Here is a 27,783-nt window from a genome sequence, read left to right as displayed (position 1 = left end):
AGGGAAGCGCTCTGACGCTGTCCCGAGCCGCCGCGAGGGGGAGCGGAGTTGAAAAGCTACGGCAGCCCCCAGAGGATCAAGAGCTGCCCGAGCAGCTGCTGGGTGGCGGGTAACGGCCGCTGTCTCCTTCTTTGTTTTGGGTCCTTTTCCATCCCTTATCTTCGCACGCTGATCGCTACCCGCAGTGCTTAACCCGGCAGCCATGGAAGAGCGTCAGGCCGATGACCCCCTGCGGCGCGGGGTCCCGGACTCGCCGAAGCGATGAGGGTGTAGGGGGCGCTAAAGCTACCTTCCGCTCACCCTCCTGCCCTGCTCCTCCGCCCTCCCTACTTTGCTGTGGACCACCCCTGCCCACCCCAGCCTGCAGACTCGATTATTCTTTAACTTCCCTCTCCCCTCCTCCAGCCCCGCCTCGGAGCAGTAGCTGCCCGCCCCATAGGGGGCGCTGCTGAGGAAGCTGTTGGTCCTCATGCCATCCCGCGGCTCCATGCGGAGGAGGAATAGGAGCCCCTGAGAAAGACGAAGAGACTAGGGGCACGGGCTCGTCCTCCGCCCGCCCCCGCCTCCAGCTGTGCGTTTTCCGTCCTCCCTCTAACCCCCTGACTCTCCAAAATGTGGCAGAGCGTGGGGTTGACCCTGCTGGTGATCGTAGCTACGCTGCTCTGCGTTCTGCTCTTCATGCTGTGCGGTGAGTGCGACGCGCGGCCCGCGGGGGAGGGGGGAGGGGGACTGCCGAGGGCCTGGGCTTCTAGCCTCCCTCACCCCCGCGTTATCACCACCTCCTGCCCGCGAGCTGCTCTGGTACTTTGGGCATGTTAGTTTTGACTCGGCAATAATTAAGCGCTTCATGCGTGCCAGGTACTGAGCTGAACGCCAGGGTCGATGCAAAGAAAGACGAAAATGTGGTCTCTGCCCTCGAGGAGCCCCCAGTCTAATCAGGGAGTGGGGGGATGTGAAGGGCAACATGCAAATATATTTAGACCGACAAAGTGGCATGGCATGGTTTAGCGTCCAGGCAGAGTGTACGATGCGGGGGACCTCTCATTCGCTCTCCCTCCCCTTCTTGAGTTGGGCGGGGGGCTGCAGGAGCCTCGGATGTTGTGAATTTAGGGATACCGAGACTAGATGTGACTGGACTTCACTTGGCTTTAGAGCTTGAAGGGGAGCCTTGCGGCAGGTCAGCTGGGCCAGCGCTCTCCCTTTTCTGCGAGAGCTGTCACCGAAAAGACAGCCTATATTGCCTTCAACTTGTTAGAGCCCTCTGTTCCATTCACTTCTCTTCTCGCTCTCCTACTTTTTCTCATTCTCCAGGCCATTGATGCCCCTCCCCCACCTTAAGAGTCTCCTGCCCCTTTTTGGGTATCCGATCTGGCTCTTTTTTTTTGGTTCCCCTAAGCATCTCCGCCAGAATCCCCTGTTGTCTTCAGATTTGCTCTGACTCCTTTATTTCCCCCAGTTTCCCCTAGCCCCCAAATTCCTTTTACTTATTTTGCAGTTTGTATTTCATAGCTTATGGGCAGAAACTGTTTTGTCTTTGTAGCCTCAGCATCTTGGTAGACTGTCTGGTACACGGTAGATACCTAATTAATTAGATGAGTGCAAGTTGATTTAGAAATGAGGAAACTGAGGCCCTTAGAGAACTTACCCAGTTACACAAGCCATAAATCGCCAGACCCAGCTCCTCTAGCTAGATATCTAATTTGGGGAGGTGCCGAGTGTTCACTCAACCGTATTCTAATCTAGATTATTTAAAATGTCTCATTGATGCTTTAAAAAATTTTAAACACCAGTTGTTCCTTCTCCCATTTTCTAATTAGAACCATTCATTCTTTTTTTTGACAAATTAGAACAGTCAACCGAAGAAATTAATACTTTGGTCATGTCTAGTTTTGTTTTTTTTTTTAAACCTTTGTCTTATTTGAAGGTGAAGTGATTTGTTTCCTCATTTCTTTTATAGGTAGCTAATAAGTGTTTTGTTTGTTTGTTTGTTTGTTTTTTGTGGCAGCATTGTAATGTGGATGACCTTTATTTTCCCGTGATAAGTATTAGTAACAGGAGTTATACTTTTAAAATCTGTTAACTTCAGTTTGAATTGTAAATAGTATTCCAAACAAATCTTAAATGTTTTGCAAAGATGATTTAAAATGTAGCTTGTGTTAAATTTCATTGTAAAGGGCTTTAAATATGAAGGTGAGAAAAATCCAGCTTAAGTCTGGTGATAATGCTGATGTTTGTGCTGATGTTTTTCTTCAGAAACCTGGATAAATTTTGTTCTTGGTTAAATATTAGCACAATTTTAGATTCTTTTTGACCAGTGCTATACCTAATATTAACAAAGTGACTTTGGTGTCCTAGAAGAGTTCCTGAAGGACAGTGAAAATGAGGAAATAGATTGTAAAACATGGTCTCTAATGATCTCTTATAAATGAATATTTGCAAAACAATGGAGCATAAATTTAAAGTTTATGTAATAATTGCATTATCTAGAATAAAATTCATGGTTAAAATTTAATTTAAAACTGGAACTAATGATGTTACCAGAATATCTTTGTATTGCACTTAACTTTTTAGAATTGATACTGTTTTTTTCTGGCAGCCCTGCCTCAATCAATCAAGTCTGTTGCTGCCATTTTTCCAATTGCAAGTACTTACATCATGTCTTTGTATCATATTCTTGCAATTTTTCAGACCTTTTCATTATAGTTTTATTTGTTAAGGTGATCTATGATCAGTGATTTTTGATGTTACTATTTTAATTGTTTTGGGAGAGCTAAAAACTGCAGGCATATAAAATGGCAACCATAAATGTGTGTTCTGTGATTGCTCCACATGCCAAACATTCCTATTGCTCTCTTAAGAGTTTTTCTATTCCCTGAAATTAGGCCAATGAATAATCCTACAGGTATACCTGTAGGAAGTTGAATAGCTCCATTCCTTATCTCACTACCTTTTTTATTTTAAAAAGTTCAAGTTTGGAGCTGTGCCCTTAAAAAAAAATGTTGTGTAAGATAAATGAACAAAACCACAAGAAAGGACAAAGTTGAAATTTCTGAATTCACAGACTTTTTGATATTTGAAAAATAAATTTTTCAATAGGCATACTTCAAAGATGGGATATTGCAGGGTCAGTACCAGACCACCATAATACAGCAAATGTTATAATAAATCAATTCACACTTTTTTTTGGTTTCCCAGTACATATAGGAATTATGTTACATTATATTGTTGTAGTCTATTAAGTGTGTATTTGCAACAGTATTATGTCTAAAAAAAGTACCTATCCTAAGTAAGAAATACTTAATTTCTCTGAAAATACTAACCATTATCTGAGCCTTCAGGGAGTCATAAATCCTTGCTATTAAAGGATCTTGCCTTAGTGTTGATGGCTGTTGACTGATCATTACTGAAGGTTGGGGTGGTTTGTGGCAATATTTTATAAATAAGACAAGAATGAAGTTTACTACATCCTTTCATTAGAAAACTTAGAGGTCATCGTAGAGTTATTAATTGGTCTAGTTTCAATATTGTTGTGTCTCACAGGTGTGTGGTTTGTGGCTTCCCAAACATTTACAGTAGTTAACATCAAAGATCACTGATCTCACATCACCATAACATTAATAATGAAAACATTTGAAATATTATGAGAATTTCCAAAATGTGACACAGTACACAATATGAGCCATATCTATAAAGTGCAATAGAAAGAAATATGTTTGTAGTAAACTGAGAATGCTTATCAAGTTTTATTTAGGTTCTTATTTTCTTTCTTGATCACAGTACTTCTAGTTCTGCTTTTGTCGGATGATTCTGTTTCTTAGTTTCCTTTCAAAGATTAATCAGCGTTCTCTTTCCTATGCCTTGTCCTGGGCCTTTTTATCTCTGAGATATAGGGGGTTCTTAACGTTTTTGTGTGTCATGGAACTTTTGGCAAGCCCATGGACCTCTTCTTAGTATTAATATTTTAAATCAATAAAATAAAATATGTAGGATTACAGAAGAAACCAATTGTATTGAAATATAGTTATCAAAATAGTAAATTCACAGCCTTCAGGTTATTAGTCTCTGCTCTGTAATCTCATCACCTGGATTGAATTCAATGATTACCTCAGAAAAAGTTAACTATATTTCTTTTCTGAACTCTATTCACAAACTGTCCATTGGACCTCTCCAGCTGCATAATTCATAAAGTTATACTCATCATGTCTAAAGCAGATTCATTCTCTACCCCATAAACTTCTGCCTTCCTAGAATGCAGCTATTTTTCCATTCACCAGATTAGATCTAGAAATCATCTTGTCATTTTGTCCTCCTCAATATCACTTATATCAGTTCATGTCCCTCATGGTTATCATTGTCATTCATATCTTAAGCACCACTTTTTTGGACTATTGGACTAATTTCTTCCTAATTAATTTTTTTGTCTACCTTATCTCCTGTTAGGTCCCTCCTGCACACAGCTGTCAAGTTGATATTCGGAAAGCATAAGTCTAATTTTGTTATCTCCCCTGCTTCTAAGAAGAAAATAGAGACTTCTTGATTTGATTTTTCAAACCTGTCACACTTGGGCTTTTAGTTCGTTGTTCTAAGCTCTTTATACATTCTCAGATTCTAGCCAAACTTACCTACTGCTATTGTGTGTGATACCTGAGTTCCATCATCTGTCTGAGAGAACTTTTGGACTCAACACAAGTGCTATCCCATATAGAAAACTTCTATTTTGATTCTTTTGGTGCTGGTTTTACTTTCCCCTCCCTATTACTTTTTATATATCTTATATTATATTTTTTAAATACATATTGTACTCCTATTTTCTCTATCCATATAAACTACTGAGATCAGGGATTATTTTTTCCTCATATTTAGCACATAGTAATCATCTAATAAATGCTTCATCAATTGAGAGTAAAAATTTGCTTTCCTATATAGTTTGTTCAGTCATTTTTCAGTCATGTCCAACTCTTCATGACTCCATTTGGGGTTTTCTTAGCAAAGATATTAGAGTGGTTTGCCATTTCCTTCTCCAGCTCATTTTTACAGATGAGGAAACTGAGGCAAATAGGCTTAAATGATTTGCCCAGAGTTACACAGTTTTTTGAGGCCAGATTTGAATTCAGGAAATGAGTCTTTTTGACTCCAGGCCCAGTACTCTTATCTGCTGCCTCACCTAGCTCCTTTTTTTTTTTTTTTTTCCCTAAATATTTTGCATTTAAAGGTCATACTACCTGAGAGTATGCTTGGCTCAAAATGCCAGTACAAGAACAATATTAGATTATCCCATAGTCACATGAAAATGGTTCTGAGACTTATTTAACAGAAATAGTTTTAATTGCTACTGGTTTTCTAGAGTCCAGGACAAGTTTTTTTTTGTGTGATTTAAATATATAATGTACAATGGTACATTTATTTTGTTCCTCAAATAGACCTTTCTTTTCGGAAATATTGCTACTTGAATTATATACTAAATAGCTTTTCTATTTTCAATTGAAAATCGTCTTCTTTATACCTTTCCTGTGTAAAGCTTTAGTATTTTGATTAGCACAAAACACTTTACCTGTTGAAACACTAAGTAATAACCTGTGCTTGGAGACTCACCCTTATCAATTGAAGCAATAAAGGAGTAAAACAGAGTGTAAAAGATTAGTGAATGCTATTTTCTTTTTACAGTATTCGATGATGAAAATGGTAATATAATAAGAATAATTGAAAGAGTAGATTGATACACAGAAAAAGGGTAACCTGAAGAGATATATAGCCATCTTTAATTACTGGACTCAAATTAGTCCCCATGTGAAATCCTTGCTGATTCTCATCAGGCAACCTTTTGATTTTAATTTAGTTTTAAATAGGTTCTCCTACTGGAGGTGGAATTCAGTTTATGAATTATTAAACTGGCCTTTAGTCATTTGGGCAATATGAGCCATTCCTACCCCTATTCCACCTCCCAAATAAACACATCCCATTCACACTCTGTATAAAGTAAACATTAGAAGGAAAGACTTCTCAATTTTATCATCAGATTCTGCCCAAGTTTCTGATATTTAGTGAACTCTTAAATAAAAATTAAAAATTGGATGAGAAAGTATAGAAAAACTTAGCAGCCTTGATGCTTTACCTCTTTAACTGCCGATTGCTGTAATAGATTGTGTTCTAGGACCTTTTCTTTGATATCTTTTTTCTTTATTTTAATGCTAAATAAAATTTATAGTTAGTACCCATCAATCATACTTTAAAGTGTTTGGATTTAGTGCATTATTAAGGCCATATTTAAGCTGTGTGTATGTGTGTGTATGTATATTTGAAGTAGTATGAAAGGTTTATGGAAAGAAGGTGTATATATTATTAGTGCCCAGCAATTAATGCCATTCTCTATGCCAGGTTCTGAGAAGATAGGTTAGATCTTGATTTGATTTCCATTTATGAGTGCGTGGGAGAGAGGCTCTAAAGAGTCATCTTTTTTTCTTTCCTGAATCAGCTTGTATTACTAACCAGTGTAAGATAATGTAGATTTAGGTCATTGTTTTATGTTGATTTGAAATACAGATTTTATGAAGGTTAGGAATTAATTTTGTATGTGGGCAGATATATTTCATTTCTGTTTTATGCATTTAATATGTTGTGATAGAACAATTTCTGTGTAAATTCAGTTCATGTGGAACATTACATTCTATACAATGTATTAATTATTTTTAGCTTTATATAAACCTATTCATTGAACAAGTATTTTAATGTGTATTTAGATTTGTACTTTTTCAAATTGTGATCTGTGAGGTCAAAATTATTTTTATAAAAATACTAAAATTTTTTTTACCTATCAAAATATTTAGCCCCTTTTCCCATTTGCATAAGGCCAGATTTGCTTCATATACCTCAGCCCAAACAATATGTTGAAATAGATTTAGTGTAGAAGCAGCTATGTGAACCTAATTATCTTCATTAAGCCAGACTTTAAAAGAGATTTGCAAAAATATGTAAATGTAATTTTTGTCACTAAATTTTTTTTGTTTGGAAAGTGAGTATTTTTCATAAAATGTTATTCATCTTAATAGGTAATGAGTTTCTTTTTAAATGAGTTAATACATTATAAAAAGTTACTAGTTTTAATTACTAGTATGGTAAATATCAATAGATTATAACCCACACAACACAAGAGGTTCAGTAGACTTGAAAGACAATCAACTCTTGTTACAAGAGAATTCAGCAGGTGTTATATCCAAATAGCAGCTGTGAGTGAAAGAGAGCTAACACATGAAGGTTAACTTATCAAAGTTAGAACTGATTGCAGTGATGGAGCATGCTGTGAAGCTAGCATATTTTTTGAAATAAAAGCTAATATAGTCAGCAAGCTTGTATGCCTCCCAAAAGGAGTTTGCTGAGCAGAAACAGTCGAAGGAAAAGCTTGGCAGCAGTGGAGTAGCAAAGGAGGGGGCAGCTTTTAGAGATTTGGTGTACAGCACATCACTTATTCATCTGGGCCAGAACACTGGAAAATATCAAGATTTGATGAAAATGATGAGGAAATTCAGAAGCTGTTAAATGAAAAACAAGAACTCTGTGGGTTTACCGTCAGGATAGTTCATCCATCTCTTAAGAAGGCGGCATTTAATACTCCATCAAAAGTAAAGTACATGTGAATTTTAGAGAGAGATGGATTCTTCCTTCAGTAGGAAGAGATTTTGAATGCCATTAGGCACCTTCTATATAGCCAAGCTCCCAATGTTCCTATTCTAGCTGAGATTTACAAAGCCGGGGTATATTGCTTATATAAAAGCTGACTGACATCAATTACATGGCAAGAGTAGGTTATCCCCCAGGAATTCAAGGATATCTTCATTGTCCATCTCTTAAAGGAAAAGGAAATAGATTGTTCTGTGACAATCATGAGATGGAGTGAAGCAGGTGAAAGGTCTCTTAGTCATTGCTGACAAGATTCTAGCTAGTCCCCTTAATTGGCTCATTCTTTACCTGCAAGAGTTAGTGTGGCTTCTCTAAAGGGGTTAGGAATGGTTCATATGATGTTTGCTGCTCAATAACTTCAGGAGAAATGATAGAAGCAGAATAGAGATCTATACTTAACATTTGTTGATCTGATTGACTGATACTGTCAGTTGTGAAAGTTTTGTGGAAGATCATGGCAAAAATTGGTTTCTTAGAGAAGTTCATCTTTATTGAATGCCAGTTTCATGATGGCATGTTCACATAGCTTCTAGATAATGGATAATGCTCTCTGTTTTCCTAGTTACCAGTGGAGGAAAGCAGAGCCGTAGGCTTGCTCATACCATGCTTTTTAGCGTAACATTTTTAAGTGATATTGTCAAGACACCTTTAACAAAAGCAAAAACAGCATCAAGATCAGCTATTATGATGACAAACTAATGCTGAATGCATGATTGAAAATAGGAGTGGGAACTACTTTGTTGAAGAATTTAAAGTACCTAGCTGCCCCATATAATACACATATCTATATATCTCCTCCATTCCTATAAACTCTGTATATTCACACTGATAAACACTAAGGAACAGAATATGTTTAGTACTAAACATTGGGGAAGAGGGTTAGATCAGGAATAGTCTTTGGGAAAGGATTTTAAAGGAAGCTAGAGATTCTGTAATTGGAAGTGAGGATGAAGCATGTCCTAAATGGGGGTACCATTTGTGAAAAAGCATAGTTGTGTAAATTGGAGAATTCTGTATAGAAAGTGAGCAGACAGGTTTCTCTAGAACAGAGTGCTTGATGGAGGTTAATGAAATAAAGGAAAGGTATCCAAATAAAGGAAAGCTAGAGTGTGTTCGGCTTTAAAAGCCAGGATAAGAATTTTGTATTTTAGTCAAAAAAGTTTAGTAAATAAAGACTTAGACTTAAAGGAAGCCACTCAAGATTTTTCGTTTAAAGTGAAAGTGTGATTTGCTCAGTTTTATTTTACAACTTCCTATTTGGGAGCTATGTGGAAGATGATTTATTCAGGGTAAATCTGAGAAATAGAATAGTTAGAACTCTTAGAATAATGGTGAACAGGACCTTAAATAATTGGAACAGTTGGCTTTGTGAATGAGAAAAGAGGTGAAGAGGTATTATGAAGATAGAATTAATAAGACTTGGCAACTGATAACCTCTTCCCTTCTTTTGCATCTCTTGAGTACTACAATAATCTCAATGTGAGCAGGTGACTGACTTGGTAGGATGGTGTTTTCAACATAAATTGGAAAATTTGGACTTCTTTTGGGTGGACCTAAGATGGCAGAGTAGAGGAAGTACTACAGCTAAACTCTCCCAATATTGCCCAAACAACTTTAAAATTAACATCTCAAGTAGAATAATAGAGCAGCAGAGCCACCCAAAAAAAAAAAAAAAAATGGGATTGAGACATTTTTCCATTCCAAGATTATTTAGGAAGTTGGAAAAAGAGTTCTTCATAAAAATTCACTATGTATTAGGGCAGAAAAAAAATCATAGCCAAATGCAGAAAACAAACATTAAATGTACCCTTTCTATGCCATAATGATATAAAAATTACATTTAATAAAGTGCTGCAGAAGCAAAAGCTATTTGGAAACTAATCTAATCTTAAAGAAGAGTAAAAGAACCAAATCATAGAAACAGTCAATACTTTAATTAAAGAGAATAACAATGAGACAGCATTCTAAAATTTGTGGGATGCAAACAAAGCAGTTCTTAGGAGGAAATTTTTATTTCTAAGTGTGTGCATTAATAAAAGAGAGAGAGAGTAGATTAATAAATTGGATGTGTAGATTTAAAAAAAGATAGAAAAAGAACAAATCAAAATTGCCCAATTAAATACCAACATTCATAAAATTGAAAGAAAAAAACATTGAACTAAAAAATAAAACTAGAAGCTAGTTTTATGAAAAAAATTTATAAAACAAACTATTTTAACTAAAAAAAAACAAATTACTAATATAAAAAATAAAAAAAGATTGCACCACCAATGAAGATGAAATTAAATCAATTATCAGGAGCTATTTTGCCTAATTATATACCAGTAAAAATTACAGTCTAAGTGAAATGAATGAATATTAACAAAAACATAAGTTGCCTAGATTAACAGAGGAAATATTATACTTAAATGATTCCATTTTAGGAAACAATTATAAAAGCCATAAGTGAAATCTCTAAAAATAATCCTCAGAATCAGATGGATTTACAAGTGACTTTTCTCAAATATTTAAGGGATAATTTACTGTAATACTATATAAACTTTTTGGAAAAATCAGTAAATGACACAAATATGATTTTTATACCCAAATCTAGGAGACTAAGAATGGAGAGAAAATTATAGTTCAATTTCCCTAATGAATATTGATGCAAAAATTTTAAGTAAAATACTAGTGAGGAGATAATAGCAATATATACAAAGATCATATACTATAACCAAAAGGGATTGAGTTAATTGAAGGATAAAAATATGCAATGAAGAAATGAAACAATCATTCTTCATAAATGATGTGATAGTCTATTTATCAAACCTTAGAGAATCAACTTAAAAACTAGTTGAAACCATTAACAATTTAGCAAAGTTGCAGAATATAAAATAAAACCACTTAAATTATTATATATATGATATATGTATGTCATATATATAATATTAACAGCTAAATCCAGCAGCAAGAAATTCCATTTAAAATAACTGCAAATATAAAATATTTGGGAGTTTATCTGCCAAGACAAACCCAGGAATTATAGAACACAATTACAAAACATTTCACATGAATAAAGATGGATGTAAACAATTGGAGAAATATAAATTATTCAGGGTAGACTGGACCAATACATTAAAAATTATATTTCTGCCAAAGCTAGTTTACTTCAATGCCAAAGCAATAAAACTATCAAAGAATTATTATATAGAGCTAGAAAAAGTAATTCATTTGGAAGAAGAAAAGGTGAAGATTATGAATTATTTCATTGATTCAATGAAAAAAAATGTAAAGGAATATGATTTTAATATCCAAATCTGGGAGATCAAAAATAGAGAGAAAATTATAGTTCAATTTTCCTAATGAATATTGATGCAAAAATTTTAAATTAAATTCAGTTAAAGTTAATTTAATTTAAATTAAAATTTCAATCTAGTACTAGATTTCAAACTATATTATAAAGTGGTAATCATCAAAATAGTCTGGTACTGACTAAAAGTACAGTGGTGGATCATTGGAATTTATTAGATTCACATTACACAATAGTAAATGGCTGTAGTAATCGTATTTGATAAATCTGAAGATCTAGCCTTTTGGGGCAAGAACTTAATTTTTTGACAAGAAATGCTGGGAAAACTAGAAAACAGTTTAGCAGAAATATCAGATCAGCATCTGACATCATATACTAAAATAAGGTCAAAATGGATAAATGATTTAGACAAAAAAGGTGATTGCATAAGTGCATTAGGGGAGCTTTGAAAAAATGTACTTGTCAAATCTATGGACACGAGAAAAGTTTATGACCAAATAAAATAGAATTACAGGAAGTAAATATATATATTGATTATATAAAATTAAATATAAAACTTTTTGCACAAACAAAACAAATGCAGCCATAATTAGAAAAAAAGCAGAAAACTGGGCAAGGAAGAACATTTCTGATAAAGCCCTCATATCTCAAATATTTAGGGAACTGAGCCAAATTTATAAAAAATAAGTCACTTCTCAAGGTATTTAATATTCTGGGGTATTTTTAAAAATCATTTTATTCCTTATATTCTACATATACTTATGGGTGTATTTTTTGTGTTCCTCATTGGATACAAGTCCCTTGAGAATAGATTGTTTCATTCTTGTATCTCTAGTGCCCAACATCATGCCTGACACATAATAGATTTTTAAATAAATGGTTGTTGATCTGAAGGATTGAAAAAAAAAAAACTCAAAAAAATTGTCTATAGCTTAGTTTATCTGAAAAGTAACTTAACCAGAGTAGCTCAGTCCCTAAGAATTTTGTTTCGTAATCATGATTTGTGTCATTTTTTTGTGAAGAGACAACTCAAAGAAATTAATCAAATCTTAATAATATTGCTCTATAGTTTGTGCGACCAAAGCACAGGACTAGGTATAGTAAGTTGGTATTTTCATCTTTTATTTGCTACAATATGAGAGCCCAAAGAAGTTTTTTCATTCTGTTAAAAAGTTTAAAATATAGCCAACCTGATAGGTGTTTTTGAATCCTTTTCTTAAGACCGTTTCTCTATAGGGGATTAAACTAAATTCCAGGCAGAGATGTTTTTATATTACCTTAATGGGAATGGAATGAAAAGGTCTCAAATTTGACTTATTAAAAGGTACAGTGGTGTAAAATTGAGATCAAACGATAGAGATTGTGTAGCCAAGATGATATAGTGAAATATTGCAGAGTAATGGGCTCCACTTTACAAACTTCTATAAACAGATGAAGAAAATGCACTATTTTGTGTCTTTGAAGAGGAAGTGCAGTAAAAATTGCAGAATTTTGTGGTGGTCTACAATATTGTAGATTGCAGAAAATTTTTTTTGCCATGACCATGGAAATTGTTTTGGTTGATTAAAATGTAATGGATTTTGTTTTTAGAATGGGAGGGTAAAAAAGATCTGATTAAATATTTTTGAAAAATAGATCAAATTATAAAGACTTTTCAGTGAGAAGCTTTTTAATGGCTTCTGTCATAAAGCAAATGATCCCTTTGTTTCAATAATTTAGGCTCCTTTATTTTATTCTATTGAAGTCTTATTCTCATTTATTAAACTCTAACCCACCTGAAAATAAGACCAATTAGCTATTTAATCTTGTTTTGTACTTTAGTGAAAAATTGAGGCCATTAGAACTGAGTTCTTTTTCCATTCTCTTCATCTCAAGAGTTTTTAACATGGTCATTCTGTCTTTTCTCTAGTGTCTATCAGAAAAGTAATCTTTCTTATCAGGGCCATCATCCCTACATGTACACTTGATCCCTTTCTCTACCATTTTCTCTACCAGATTGCATCCACAATCCTCTTCCCTGCACTGAAATTCTCAACTTCCCCCGTTTACTGGCTCTTATACACACAAATCATCTACTTCAGAGTCTTTCTTTTTACATCTTCTGCATGATTCCTTTCCTGATCTCTTCCAACTACTAGAGCCCTCCTTTCAAAACTGCCTGGCATTTAAGTATTTTGTGTATACATGTTTATTCCCTTTATACTGACACTGAACATACTTATATTTGTATTTGTTTTCTCCTTTAAATGTAAACTCTTTGCAGTTAGGTATTGATTCATTCATTACAAATAACCACAGAGTACAATGCTTGGCCTATTGAAGATGCTTAATGAATAATTGTTGACTGATTAATCATCTTAGTTTTAAACTCAAATTTGTTCAGACTGTTAACTAATTTAAAACAAATGCCCCAAACAGACTTTTGAAATCTGTATCTTATCATTATTATTGATAGCTACTTATCTTGTAACCATCAATATCTCCACTAAAATTCTACTCTGTTGATTCATTACATTGTAAGCACTTTCTAGCTAGTCTAGCAGTCTAGAAAAGATTTCAATATAGATCTGACTTCTGGGAGCCAAAGATAAAAGCTAATTACTAGATTTGCTACAAAGTGATAACATTTTTGCCCACAGGAAAAATTGAGTGAAGACTATTGAAGTTCCAAGTAACAGAAGGAAGCTACCCCACATTAATACTACTACACAAAAATCACAGATCCTTAAAATCCTTAAAATACCTCATTAAAATTCATTTGTGTCATCAAAGTGAGAAACTTGTGTTCTGGGTGGGGGGGAAGGAAATGAAAGGAATTTAGTTCATGGTTAAAAGTTACAGAATTCCTACATTGTGATTAGCTTTGTGGTCCTAAAAATTTTGGAATTCTCACAATTTATAGACAAAATCTATTGTGAAGATAGACATTTACATATATAATTTATTATTTAGACTTAGAAAACTATCACCATTTTATAGCTGTGGCTATTTTGAATATGAATATGAAAAATATTTTGAATATGAAAAATTTTGAACTGAAAGGAATGTTGGAATCTTGGGATCATCTATCTGATCCCCTCATTTTATGAATGAGGAAACAGATATCAACAGAAGTAATTGTCTGAAGTTAATCAATTAATTAACAAATATTTATTAAATGCCTACTTTGAACCAAGCTCTGATCTTAAGCACTGTGGATACAAGTGTAAAGAATGGAACAGTCTTTTGAATAAGTTTACATTCTAATGATGGCAATAAGAAATACATAAAATTAGTAAACCCACACATAAAAAGTAATTAAATACTAGGTAGTTAGAAAGGGAGGGCACTGGTATGGATAATCAGGAAAGGTTTCCTGCTTTGAAGTACAGAATAATGCTGAGGTTACAAATCTTAGATATACCAGTTTGGAAGAGGATTTTGGAGGTAGCTAGGGACAGGAGGATTTCACAATTAATTGGATATGGAAGTGAGGGAGAAAAATGAATTGAGTTGGCAATGCTGGTAGACTTGAAAAAATGGGTTGTGGTTTGCCTTGACAGAAATAGGGAAGTTTATAAGAGGGGAGAAGGTGATGAGTTCAGTTTTGGAAATGTTGACTTCGATATGTCTCTAAGACATTAATTTTGAAATATTCAGTAGGCAATTGTTTGATGCAAGACTGAAGTGTACAGAAGAGATGGGCTGGAGTAAAAACCTGGAAGTTATCTGCATACATATATTTAAATTGGTGGATACTAATAAAATTACCAAGAAGGTCAGTATAGGGGGAGAAAAGAACCTTGAGGAATACCCACAGTTATAATTGTGAAGTTGCTAAGGAGCTAACAAAGGACATTGAAAAGGAAGCAGACCAGAAAATCATCATAAAAATCCAGGCAGAGAGTGGGTAGCAGTGTCAAATGTAGCAGATAGATCAAGAAAAGTGAGAATTGAGGTGACCATCAGATTCGGCAATTAAAAGGTCACTGGTAACTAGATAGAGCAGTTTCAGTGAATCGATTGATGAGGTAGGGGAGCTGGATTAAAAAGTGAGTGAGAGAAGTGACTGTACAATAGTTTTTTTTTTTTTTAGAAGTTTGGCTGATTAAAAGAAATATTATCTAAATTTGAGAGGGAAGTATGATATAGTCTAGTAAAGGTTTTAAGAATAGGAGAGATTTTGGTATTGCAAGAAGGGCCACCTCTTTGCCGGATATTGGGGAAAGGTGGATACAATGGTAGATGTTAAGACATTTTCAGGAAGAGAATGCGAAAAGAAGCAGCTTGATTTGATTTCAGTTTTCTAAACAAAGGGTCAAGATTCCCAGATTAATGGGGAGTAGGGAGCAGAGGGGAATATTTAAAATGGTTGAGGAAGAAAGAGAAAGTTGGAAGTTGTTTAGTTCACACAGAACATTCACAAATAACTTCATAGGCTAGTGTAAAATACTGTCATGGGAAAAAGTATAGACTTAGACTCAGGGTACCTGGATTTTTCAGTTTTTGAGACTCATTGAAGCACTTAATTGTGCAACCTCTCAGTGTCTGCATCTTTTGTGAAATGAAAATACTTGAACTGTCCCCTTCAAGTACTATGGAAATGTGAAATTATTTTTAACCTTTAGCAAAGCATCATAGTGGGGAAAATGGAGATATGAAAATAAATGTGACATAGACCGTTTTCTTAAATTTTGCAGTCAGAGTGGAAACCTAAATTAAATCACAAATGTTGAAGAATGTGATAAATACACATTAAGTACACTTGGAGAAGAATCTTATAGGATAAAGAAGGGTGTTACCTTTCTACATACACACACACATTCATATTCTCTCTCTCTCTCTCTCTCTCTCTCTCTCTCTCTCTCTCTCCACCCCTTTGCCTTCTAGATCATGCTGTCCTGAACTCTCTAGCATTTTGGTCTTTCTGGAAGTGGAAGGAAGGATGTGAGGAGGATTGAACAAATGGCAGGCTAGAAAATGGAGGATTTCATAGCATACTTTCTTATGATTTTTGTAATACCCCATATAATGTTGTAAGATAGATGCTCTTTCTTTCAGCTATCTAGGACAACATCACTAAGGATTCTTAACCAAATAATTCCTATATTTTCCACCCAGAACCTTTCTTTTTTTATTTCATCATACCCTTAATAAACTCATCATCTAGAAAGATTTCATCAGCCTTGGGATTCACACCTTATCAATAATCTCTGTCTCTGAGATCCCTCTGATTGGAAGGAGAGCTCCTCTCAAAAACTCCATTATTAGGAGAGTGTCTGGGCCAGCCATCTCTATTTTCTATTCAGCTGCACTCCTTTGGACCTATCCATCATTTTCCTGTGCTGGATACCTTTCTATCCCCTCCTTCTTTCCCCTAGTTTTTTAGCTTCTTTTTGTTTGTTATCCTTTAGATTGAAAGCTTTTTGAGCACAGGGAATGTCTTTCTTTCTCATAAGTACATTCTCAGTGCTTAACATAGTCCTTAGCATATAGTAGGCACTTAACAAATGTTTATTCCAACTGAACTGCTTTAGGATTTTGTTTCTAGGCCAGGACTTAACACAGGCCAGTGATCCTTGATATCTATGGATTGAAGACAGATGATAAAATAAATTAGAAAAGAGTAAAAGATTACTATAGACAAAGTAATCTGAGAAATTTGAATAGTAAATAGTTCTCTTAAGCCATTGGTCCGTAGAACTTTTAGCACAGTAAGATGCTATTGCTAGGCATTCCCTCCTAGATTTGATATAACTTTTGTGTATGAGTTCTCAAAAATATGAAGTGGTGGTGAGGTGAAGTGCCTTTAGTGTTTTGAAAGGTTTTTGTGTTTCTTTATGAACCACTAGTCTAAGCCAGGTGATTCAGGATAGAGTCACAAAAACTTGAGTTTAGATATGGTTTTAGACATTTATTAGTTGTATGATCCTATGATCTTTAATCTCTGCCTCAATTTCCTTATTTGTAACATTTTCCTAATACCTCTTTTCTCTCAGGATTGTTATGAGGATAAATGAAATAATATTTCCAAGTTCTTTGCAAATTGTAAAGCATTGTGTATATAAATGCTTGCTGCTATTATGTAGTAGCCTTTGGTTAAGACATTTCCCTCCTTATAAGAAATTCAGTTCTTTTACTTTGACATTTTTGTCCGTTCTGATTTCTGCTTGGTCTTTGACTCTTCCATAACACTCTTGTACTCCTCTTGCACAAGATTCTCTCAATTTTCAGTATCGACTGACTTTTTCTGGTTTAGAAGCATAAACTTCTTTTGCATCTTCAGATTCTGAGTTTTCTTTAAAAGGATAAGGAACGTGCAAGGGATAATGTTGTAAAAAAAATTACCCTGGCATGGATTCTGTCAGTATAAAGTTATTATTAAATAAAATAAAATAGAATATTAAAAAAAAAAAAAGGATAAGGAACACTTCTTTTGTAGCCAGAAGGAAATTCCAGAGTAACCAAGAAAGCATAGATGATAAATGGTGCATGGGCTGACTATGGTCTTCCTATTCTCAGCACAGAAAATCTGCATCATATCTTGTCTTCCAACATGGAAAACCTACCTCGGGGAATCCGATTTCCTTTTTGTGCCACTACTTTGAGAGAGAAGAAAATTGAAGAACTCACCAGAGAGCTTTCTTTCCAGGAAAAATGATAGTTGTTGATCTAAAGTTATAAATTAAGGTTTTTGTTCCATGGGCTCTGTACCTTTTAAATTTGTAAAGAATAACTAGAGACTGCTTTTTTCTTGTAAACTCTTTCAGACTTTCTCAAATTTATCTTATTTGAAATTGATTTGTACTTGCTGGAACCTATTTAAAAGGCTAAATATTGGATGAATTAAATTTTAGGTAGCATAGTCCACTCCTTTGTGACTATTAGTGTAGCAGGGAAAATAAACAGAGAACTAAGGCTGTGATTTTAGATGAGTAATCTAGATTGAGGTCTTGGTTCAACGGGGAGTAAATTGGTAAGACATTTTTCAGTCAAGAATTTATTAAAACACTAACATTTTGCATAGTTATCCATTGCCCTTTGCATTTGTGAGATGATAAATTACTTGATGAATGTTTCCCTAACAAAAATGTTTGTTGTGGAACAACATCCCAGTAACTTTTAATGGTCCCTAAATAAATCTTCTCTAAAACCTTATCTTGGCTTGGTGCCTTTGCGCTATGCTTTTGCAACATAAATTCTGGTGGGTCTTACAGGCTGGAATGGGATTTGTCAGAACAACTGATGGACAAATTAGCTGTGGTCAGAAAGGTTCACCACCGTCATGTGGGAATTTTTACTTAGAAGTATAAAGAATTGTGATCTGAATCAGTAGAACCATGGAACTTTGATATGTGGAAGAATTATATAATTAACTAAATTAGAGTGTAGGATGTAGGATAAAAAGAGCCTCAGAAGCAGAGTATACGTTATTTCCTGCTTCTTAATTAGTTGGATATAGTCTGGTTTTGAGGGAATGTTGAATTTGGAATCTTTTAATACTTAATGGCTTTATGGGGAGAAATTGGTGGCACAAAGACCATTTAATGTAAGATATTGTAGTAGTCCAGGTATGAGATGAGATTCTGTATCCAGAATGGTGGCAGTGTCAGAGAAGTGAAAGGAGTATATTTGAGGAATATTACAGAGGTAAAATCAATAGAGGTTAGTAATAGATTGGATGTGGGGGGGGGGGAGGTGTGAGGTTAAGTAAGGGAGAGTGAGGAGTTACAACCTAGGTCTCACATCTGGATAACTGAGAGGATGGCAGTATACGTGACAGTTTGGAATCATGGAGGATTTGGAAAGATGAAACCAGTTTTGGCCATATTTGAGTTTAGATATCTATTGGACTTCAGTTTGAAATGTCCAATAGGCAGTTGATGATGCAAGACCAACATTTATTAGGAGAGTGATTAGGGTTAGATAAAATCTGAATCATTAGCATAGAATATAGTTTAGGGTAGAGGGGTAAAACTATTGAGTTGATGCACTGAGGTCGGGACTGCTGAGCGCTTGAAACTAACTACTGATTGGACCATACTCTATGGGCATATGGTTGGAAAATGGTCCTTTCCACTATCCGTATTGGCTCAATGATTGGTATATAAAGGGTTGTAGGAAGTACTAGGGGGTGGAGTAAGACTAGTGAGGGACACACTCTTGGTGGTAGAGGAGTGGGGAAGGCGGTTGTGAAGATTCTACTTCCATCCTGTTCAATCCTGCATCTGGGGACCAAGAATAAAGATTAAGGACTTTTGCTTATCCTGACTTCGGCTGATTCTGGGGTGTCCTGGGTGCTAGTGCGGTCGTCACAGTTTAGTTAATATTAATAATGAAAACTTGAAGATAATTTTGAGTATCATATAACGTTGAGGCCTAATATTTCAATATAACACTAGCATCAAGGTATTCATACTAATCCTTTGTTTGGAACATAATTATTATATGTGTGAAGGACCTGATATTAGAAGTATGACCATATCAGAAATTGCCATTTATATGAGCACTCTTGCAGGTGTGTTTAATGAATATATGAGGAAAATCCAGGTGCTACTCAGATTTCTTACAAAAGTACCAATTATTGAACTATACAATAGTTCAGGCCTTTTGTATCAAATTGGGTAGTTTCAAGTAAACAAGATCAGAGAAATAATAACAGGAAGAAAAACTTTTGGAAGCTTTTGTTTACTGTTAGTTTCAGAGCATCCAAAAGGACTTAAAAAATTTTGGCATATTCTATATTGTCTGATTTAAAAAAACAAACTACTAGCTATCAAATTTAGAATAATATAATAAAACCATTAAAATATGAAAATAGATTAGACAATAAAAATTAAAAATAAGTCCTCCTCACAATAATAGTAATACAGTATTCAATGTTATGCAACGCTACATAACTTCAGTAAAACTTTGGTCTTTATATGATATTTTCAAAATAATCTAGGAAATTGCTGTATGAAGTATCCTAGCTTTGTTAATATGTCCTGTATAATATTTTCTTACGGTGGAAACTCTTAAATATTTGTAAATTTAACCAGGGGTGGGGTAAGGATAGGAAATGATTTATACTGGGCTGAATTATATTGCTTTGAATCTTTTCAAATTCAAAATTAGTTTAGAAGTTTAGTATAAGGACTTTCAAAAATATTTTCATATTGAATCTTGGGGGCTGTGAAGTTGGAAATCTTTTCCTAGCACTATGCCTCCCTCTCTGCTTCCTTCTCTCCCTGCCTTCCTGCTCCCTTCCCTACCTGCCTTCCCTTCCTTCCTTCCTTCTTTCCTGGATTTTTTTGGGGGGATTGGGATTAAGTTACTTGCCCAGAGTCACACAGCTATTTATTTATATTTGGGGGTGGGGTGTTGGGGTCAAGTGACTTGCCCAAGGTACAAGGCTTTTTTTTTGGGGGGGGGTGGGGTGGGGGGGGGAGGATTGGGGTTAAGTGACTTACCCAGGGGTCATACAGCTAGTAATTTTATTCATTTATAATTTTTTTGGGAGGGTTGGGATTAAGTCACTTGCCCAGGGTCACACAGCTAGTAAATGTTACTGTGTCACCTAGCTGCCCACTTAGCATCATGTTGTTTTTTTTGTTTTTTTAATTGGGACTAATTTGTGCTCTTTTAGTTATTTTAATCTTCCATTGTTTTTAGGTAAAAGAAACTAGTTTGTAAATTTGAAATTAAAAGGAAATCTTAACTCAAAATTTCAGAAATCATTCTATTCTAAATTGATGGTATTTCATGCAATAATTTTTTTAAAAAATGTTTATTTTTTGCAGGTTGGTATGTCGTTTGGCATCTGTTTTTGTCCAAATTCAAGTTCCTCAGAGAACTAATAGGAGACACAGGATCCCAACAGGGAGATAATGAGCCTTCAGAGTCGGAAGCAGAGCCGGAGACTCCACCCACTCCCCAGAGGATCAGATCCAAAACTGTTTGGCATCGGAGGCCACCTGTAGAAGAAACTTCGACCTAACATAGCAGCACCTGGGCATTTCTCTTTAAGAAATGATGAAAGGTGGTTGCTTCTATGTGACTGAATGGTTTTAGGATTTATTGAGATTCTGATTAAAGAACTTGTATTCTTGGATTTTCAAAACTACTTTAGGCAATTAGAAGAGGTTTGCATGAAAGCCATATAGAAATAAAGGGAATAAAAACCAAACTAGACCATTGCAAGTTTTTCCATCTTAAAAAAGTAGCCATGTGTACCACTTCCTGTTTCTTTGATTTATTTCCTTCTACTAGTCTGACTATGATAAATGTAAAAGGCATCAAGTAGTTTTCTTTATAGTACAAAAATTATTTATTAGCAAACTTAATTTGAAACTTTATTGATTATTCTTTTAAAAATATATTTTTTTTCTATGTGATTTATTAAAAAACCCTTGATCACCTACCTGGAAATTATTTCTTAGATTACAGCTTTTATATGGAAGAACTTCATGCTAAATTCATTAGTTGTGGAGATAGTAGTCCTTAAAATACAGTGAGATGATTGCAAAGGTCTTTTTTTTTTTTTTTTTTTTTTTTTTTTTTTTTTTTTTGGAGAGAAAAGAAGGTTAGATAATGGTAGAAAGAATTAAAACTTGCATACATAAACAATGATTGTTACTAGGCTTCCATGTTTATCTTAGAAGAACTTTAGACATGGTATTTGCCACAGATAAAAAGGTTTATGGGTTAATTATCTTCACTGTTTATTTTCCTCAATTGTCACTTGCCTCGTTCAAGTATTAATAACATATCCACCCCACTATATAATGTCTTTTTTATATTACATGTTTGGTACCAAATATTTTTTTTCTTTTTCCTCTCAAACTAGTTATTTTCAATTTTTACAAAACTTCACCCTGCTTTAATCTTTTATAGTTTTGTGGAATTATTTGGGTAGTTCATGTTTCATGATGATGATATACTTCTTTAATGGTGCAGTTAATGATTCCTGAATATTGTATACAAGTTTTGTCAGTGTAATTAATTACATTTTTTTTATTGTGGCTATTCAGGAATTCTGAAAGAAGATCGATCCAAAGACTATTATCCCAAATCTTGGGGGAAAGATAACCTTGGAATTTATATTTTGGGACAATCTGCCTTGTTTAGATAATCCCTTGGTTGATGTCTTACTTTTTGTGTTACTAGTGTCAAAACACTCTTTCTGAACAGGTAAACATACAAATCATTAATCCTACATTTGAGGGGTGACTTGTGTAAAGCACAAGGGAAGCAGTAAAATAATCACCCTAATAAAACCTTTAATTCTGAGAAAAAAATGATTAAATTGAAAATTTTATAATTAAATTCTAATAACTAAATTCTTCATTGACTATACTTAGCTGAGAAACACTAAATAGCTAGTAAGCTTCCTTTCCTGCTAGTATTATTGTAGAATGAATGTCTTGACTCTTCCTTGAAAATAATAAAACTATCACTCCAAAGTAATTGCTTCCACATCAAGTATTTTTGTGGGGAGAGAGGGAAAGAGAAGAATGGTAAGGGAGGATACTATGTTCAGACACTTATGTTATAATTATGTTTAGTTTTTTCAGGGTTATACTTTTTAGGAGATTTTGTACTTAACCTTTTTTATATTAGGTTAGAAGGAGGGAATTCACAAAAGCATTGATATTCCAACCCTTGCCCTCCTCATTGTCATAAAAATTGAATTGGCCTTGCTATTCCTAAAGCTACCTGTTCTACTTTTGGGCCAGCTTTGTTATTAGGAGGCTTATCCTTCAGTTATCCAGTATTTAGTTTGTCAGTATAATTTTGTGGAAAGGGAATCACTGATGTAGGTAATATAAAATTCCTCTAGCTATAAGCTGATGTTGATTGGTTTGTTATTTCAAGATGTTAAGATACTCACATTTCTGAGGTCACAGTGTAACTTAATTGTGTTTTCCTAGCTTTTTTTCCCACATGATGAGTGAACCTTCCCCCCCACCCCCCCAGAACTATCCATTTTTAAAGGAAGTATCACACTTCTATATTAGAACATAAAACAGCTTTTAAGCATTCAGAACACATTTTAAGCCTTTTTCTTAAATGAAATGGAAAGAGAAATGGATAGCAAATCTTATATGCTTAGTGTGGAGTATTATACTTTCTAATTCTGTTGGCAATTCTTTTTTTTATCTGAATAATTCACTCCTACTGTATTTTAAGAAATCTTTTAAGAAGTACAGTAGGAATAGCCCATAATCATTTTCAAGTTTCAAAAGTTTTGTTGCTGTAAAATATGTAAATCAGAATATAATATTTCTTCATTAATTGAATTCTTGTATGTTTAGCATGATGGTGACTTTGAACCAAAAATTCAATTTCATAAGAAAACAGACGCTGATTCTAGAACTAATTTTTTTTTTTTTTTAAATCAAGTGTATAGTACTATGGAGAGTAATTCTGTAGTTAAGAACTCAAAGCTTTGTCTTTCCTTGACTCTATCCCCAAATATTCCTCTTCCTTCTACCTAAAAGGGATATGTGTAACTTTGTAGATTAGGTAGTTATTTGAATAAAGATTAGCCAAATCAGTTGCAATGCTGTGAACTAGATGCCAATAACACTAATCCTTTGAATAACACTGTTAAATGATGCTCTTGATCTTTATAGTAAGCTAATGTTAGTACTCATAGAATTTGAAATTTTTCTAATGAACTTAATAATGAAGATATAAATGCATTACAGGAATATGAGAGAGAACCAGTTCAGAGACTTTTTGGCCAGTGTCCTGTGACACTTAACTGTATCAGACTGCTCTGTAAGTTCACAAAAACACGTCAAGGTTCTATTATAGTACAAGTGTAGAACTTCATGAAGTCTAGAGTTCTGAAGAACATATTATGCTTTTAGAATATCTTGACATTTTTACCAAAATACATTTTGTAAAATGTAAAACATAGCTCATCTTTTTATTTTTAACAAAAAAAAAAAAATCTTAAATACAGATCACCTAAATCAGTGGTATAATCTTTAAAAAATGGCATTTGTCTTAAAAAAAAAAAAAGTATGCCTTAGTGTTATACCCCATTTAGTGAATGTAATTTTAGGTTTTTGTTTGACAGACTTCAAATATTTCCTTATTTGAAGTTGCCTCAATAACGTGAACAGCAATCACAATACATACTGTATAAAGCAGTTATTGGAATAGGTTTTTGCTATGAAGTCTAAATTAAACACTGGGTATTATCTGCTTTCAATGATTAGATAAATTATGGTTTCAAACCTAGAAAGCATAAAGAGTTTTGTTCTCTTTTAAAACTATTAGTAGAGGGTTTAAATAAAAATATGTTAACAAGTACTTGCTGACTTTTATTTTATGGTGAATGTTTAACATATCCAAAAGCTTAATGCTATGCAGCTCATTCACCAAATACTGCTGCTGTGGCTACTTAAACAGTAAATACTGTGTGATGTGCTGCAAAACATTGTCAACCTGCTGCTTGATGTTAGGTTTACATTGAATTAGATTTGTGTTTTATTATAGTACCTTTTTGTACAAAGATATATCACATCTTTTGGAAGTTATGAGGAATGTGTATAAATGGTTATTTTGCCTCTTCAGTGTTCAAAGTGATAACTGTTAGATATTGTACCTGATGCTTTTGTGGTTTGTCTTTATCATGTTTCTTTCAACTGTTTCATTTTAAACTGACTTTACATAAAATAAATAAAAATGGAAAGTAACTAAATAATGTAGATGTCTAAAATCCTTAAGGTACAATGAATAAATGGTGGGTTTATTCATTGGTCCTAGAATAATTTGAAATCTTGGTTCTTAGTCCTAGAATTATCTGAAAATTGCTTTTAGTGTAATCACTTTATTAGATAGTGCTGGTGGTTTAGCTAACCTAGCCTTGATAGTTCTTGGTAAACCAAAAAACAAACAAACAAAAAAACAATCCCAGGGTAGTCCAGGCTGAAGACTATTACTACATCAATCAACTATAGGACTTTATATAATTTGTTGAAATAATACTTTATTATTTACTGCATTTCTATTAATGAAATTGGCAGCTACTGTCAGATAAGAGATAGCATCTTAGATATAAACAAGAGACTATAACCATATAACTGAAGGGACTCAAGTTTATAGTTATTTATATGGCACATCATTTTATTCATTGAAGTTCACTTATGTTTTCTCATTCATCACAGTTGCCTTATGTGGTAAGTAGGACAGATATTATCCCTACTTTATTGGTAAGAACTTTTGGGATTTTATTTTCAAATGACTTGGCCAAAGTTAGGTGCAATATACCATATTGGAAATGGATGTTAAAGATAAATGAATCCAGGTTTTAAAATAGGGGACCATATAAAAAAAATCTCAAGTATATGGTCCACAATATTGACTTCAATCTCTCATTGATACAAGCTATCAAACATGACACAGGACAATAATGGTAGTAGTGATGGATAGTTTAAGACCTGATGGTCTCCAAGTTATCTGATCTGTGCTCACTAATTAGGCAAAAATATTTCAGTAAAACTCTTAGGCTTTTTGCATCTTATCAGTCAGAATCTATGCTAACACCCAAGTCATTTTACATTTGAGAAAAGTGAAGGATTAGATGGCTTGTCCATGTTCACAAAACTATTCGCATACAAAATTAAGAAGCAATTCACAATGTATTTACTGTGATTTTTAATATTGTGTATCTTAATAAAATAGGACTCTTGTTGAGAATATCTGTGCATGTGCTTCTTTTTGACACAGAGGACCCTAGATTTTCAAAAGCTATACCACCAGTACACACTCTCTAGCAGATGCTACCATTTTGAAAAGGTTTCAAACCTATGCCCAATCAAAGATTATAATCCATGGATTAACCTGATCTTGTGTGGAGAGACTGATCAGTAAGATAACTGGGAGATGAATTCAAAGCAACCCAAGAAACAAAGATAATTGCGTACATATATTTTATATATATATATTTGATTTAATGTTTGCAAAGTCCTTTACCTACATTACCTTTTTTTTTTTTTTTTTGGCTGAGGCAATATCGGGTTAAGTGACTTGCCCAGAGTCACATAGCTAAGACACTTTAGTCTTTTAAGTGTCTGAGGTCAGATTTGAACTCAGGTCCTGACTTCAGGGCTGGTTCTTTATCTATTGCCCCACCTACATTATCTTTTGATCCTCACATCAATACTGAGATTCCAAATGACCTTCACTCTAAAAGTTCCATTTTTGTAATAATGGTGGAAAGTAGCAGATGTACTAAAAGTTAGTTTTTATATCTATGAATATTAACATAGTTATACATCCTCTAATTTTGAGTTACTGAAGGTCAAATCACCCATTACTAGAAAAACTGAATCATGGTGATATTGGTACTTTATATATGAAACCAAACCATAGAAGGAAATTGCTATTAAATGAAAGGATGGTTCGCAGATTTCTTTAAGAGACAAGAGAATCCATAGTTGGTTTCGTCATTTGCCCAAAGGCAACAAGCAATATTTCATAAGACTAAAATTTAAAAAATTGAAATGCATAATTATTAAAAATTTTGAATTCTACTAGATACATTATTCAGATATGTGAATGAGTATAAGAAAAGAAAAAAAAAAAACTAAAGTGCTATGGAGCATATAGAGATGAGACAAGGATGGCTTATGTCCCTTCAAAAGCTTTCAGAGAGTTTAGAATATTTTTTAATAGGGAAAATAAGATGTATAGGAAAAGCTATAGCAGATTAAAATTTGAAAGTTTTTGGTAGTGGGTTTGTAGTGCATATGAAGAGGAAACTGGGAAGACTTCATGGAGTTGATAGCATCTTTGCAAAGCCAGAAAGAACTTAGATATATACACAGATCCCTTAATCCCCTCACTCTCCTTAATAAGGTATTTTGGAAAGTTGAATTCTTTAATGAAAATGTCAATTCAATTCTGGTTTGACTATCTTCCTCATGTCCCTCTGTAATGCCAGAGAAACTGAGCAAGAGATTAGAGAACAATTTAATAGTTTATTAAATGGAGAGATTTTCTGGGACTGAATGATCCTTGTTTGGTCCCAGGGCTGAATGAGACTATCGTCTCCAAGAATCCAGCCCTGAGTATCAGGACAACAAGATTTTTTATAGGATAACAATGACATAATGGGATGGTACCTGGATGGGGATAACCTAATGGCGGGAGGCACCTAGGATGCTATAAATGCAGGGCGGTACAGGAGAGGTTACTGATATTCTAATGATGTCTAAAATGGATGGACCTTTATCCTGACAAACCTTAAGAAGGAATATAGCCTAAAGATATAAAAACCTTTATCTCACCTGAGGCAGAGTAACTAAATAGGACAATGGGGAAACTAGGTCAGGACACTAAAAGGGAACTGTGGTTGAGCACCACTTCTGGGCGGTCTCAAGACTAGGTCTGAGCTGTCCGGTATCTTGCTTCTCCATTCCCATGGTTTCTTGTCTTAACACTAGAAAAATGCCCTGTAGTCATAAATGTGAGCCATAGATGATGTCAGTGGAAGCACTTTGGATAGTAAAATGTTATTCTAATACAAGAATTATCCATACACAGATGGGTAGAGATGGGTATTTATTAAAGAGAGAATACAAAGGAAAAGTCCAGACAAATGTTGCGAGAAATTGGAGAGAGGGAAACTACTTTCATTTGAAGTGGGAGAGTAAATGGCACTTAAGATGGGATCCTAAAGAAAGGGAGGTATTTTAAAATAAGGAGATAGATATTCTAAGCATGAGCAAAGACACGATAAGGTAAGAATAGCTGGTGGAGATGGAATGTGAACAGAAATGTACAGGAAAGAAAAAGCAATTTAATGAAGCCAAATTGCAGAAGTGAGTGGTGAGAGTGAGGGG

The 27,783-nt window shown here is 34.3% G+C and overlaps 1 protein-coding gene across 1 annotated transcript; it reads left to right on the top strand.

Annotated features, from left to right (window-relative positions):
- Positions 1 to 25,636, top strand: SMIM13 (small integral membrane protein 13). Its single transcript, XM_051970688.1, has 2 exons — positions 1 to 688; positions 20,725 to 25,636. Exons 1-2 carry the CDS (start codon positions 613 to 615, stop codon positions 20,919 to 20,921), a joined length of 273 nt encoding a protein of 90 aa, XP_051826648.1. The 5' UTR covers positions 1 to 612; the 3' UTR covers positions 20,922 to 25,636.
- Positions 25,637 to 27,783: the final 2,147 nt, after the last annotated feature.

This window comes from Antechinus flavipes, chromosome 1 (assembly GCF_016432865.1).
Source record: "Antechinus flavipes isolate AdamAnt ecotype Samford, QLD, Australia chromosome 1, AdamAnt_v2, whole genome shotgun sequence".
In the NCBI taxonomy this organism is placed as follows: Eukaryota; Metazoa; Chordata; class Mammalia; order Dasyuromorphia; family Dasyuridae; genus Antechinus; species Antechinus flavipes.
Note: the sequence above shows the minus strand (reverse complement) of the source record. Positions and strands in the feature narration are given on the sequence as shown.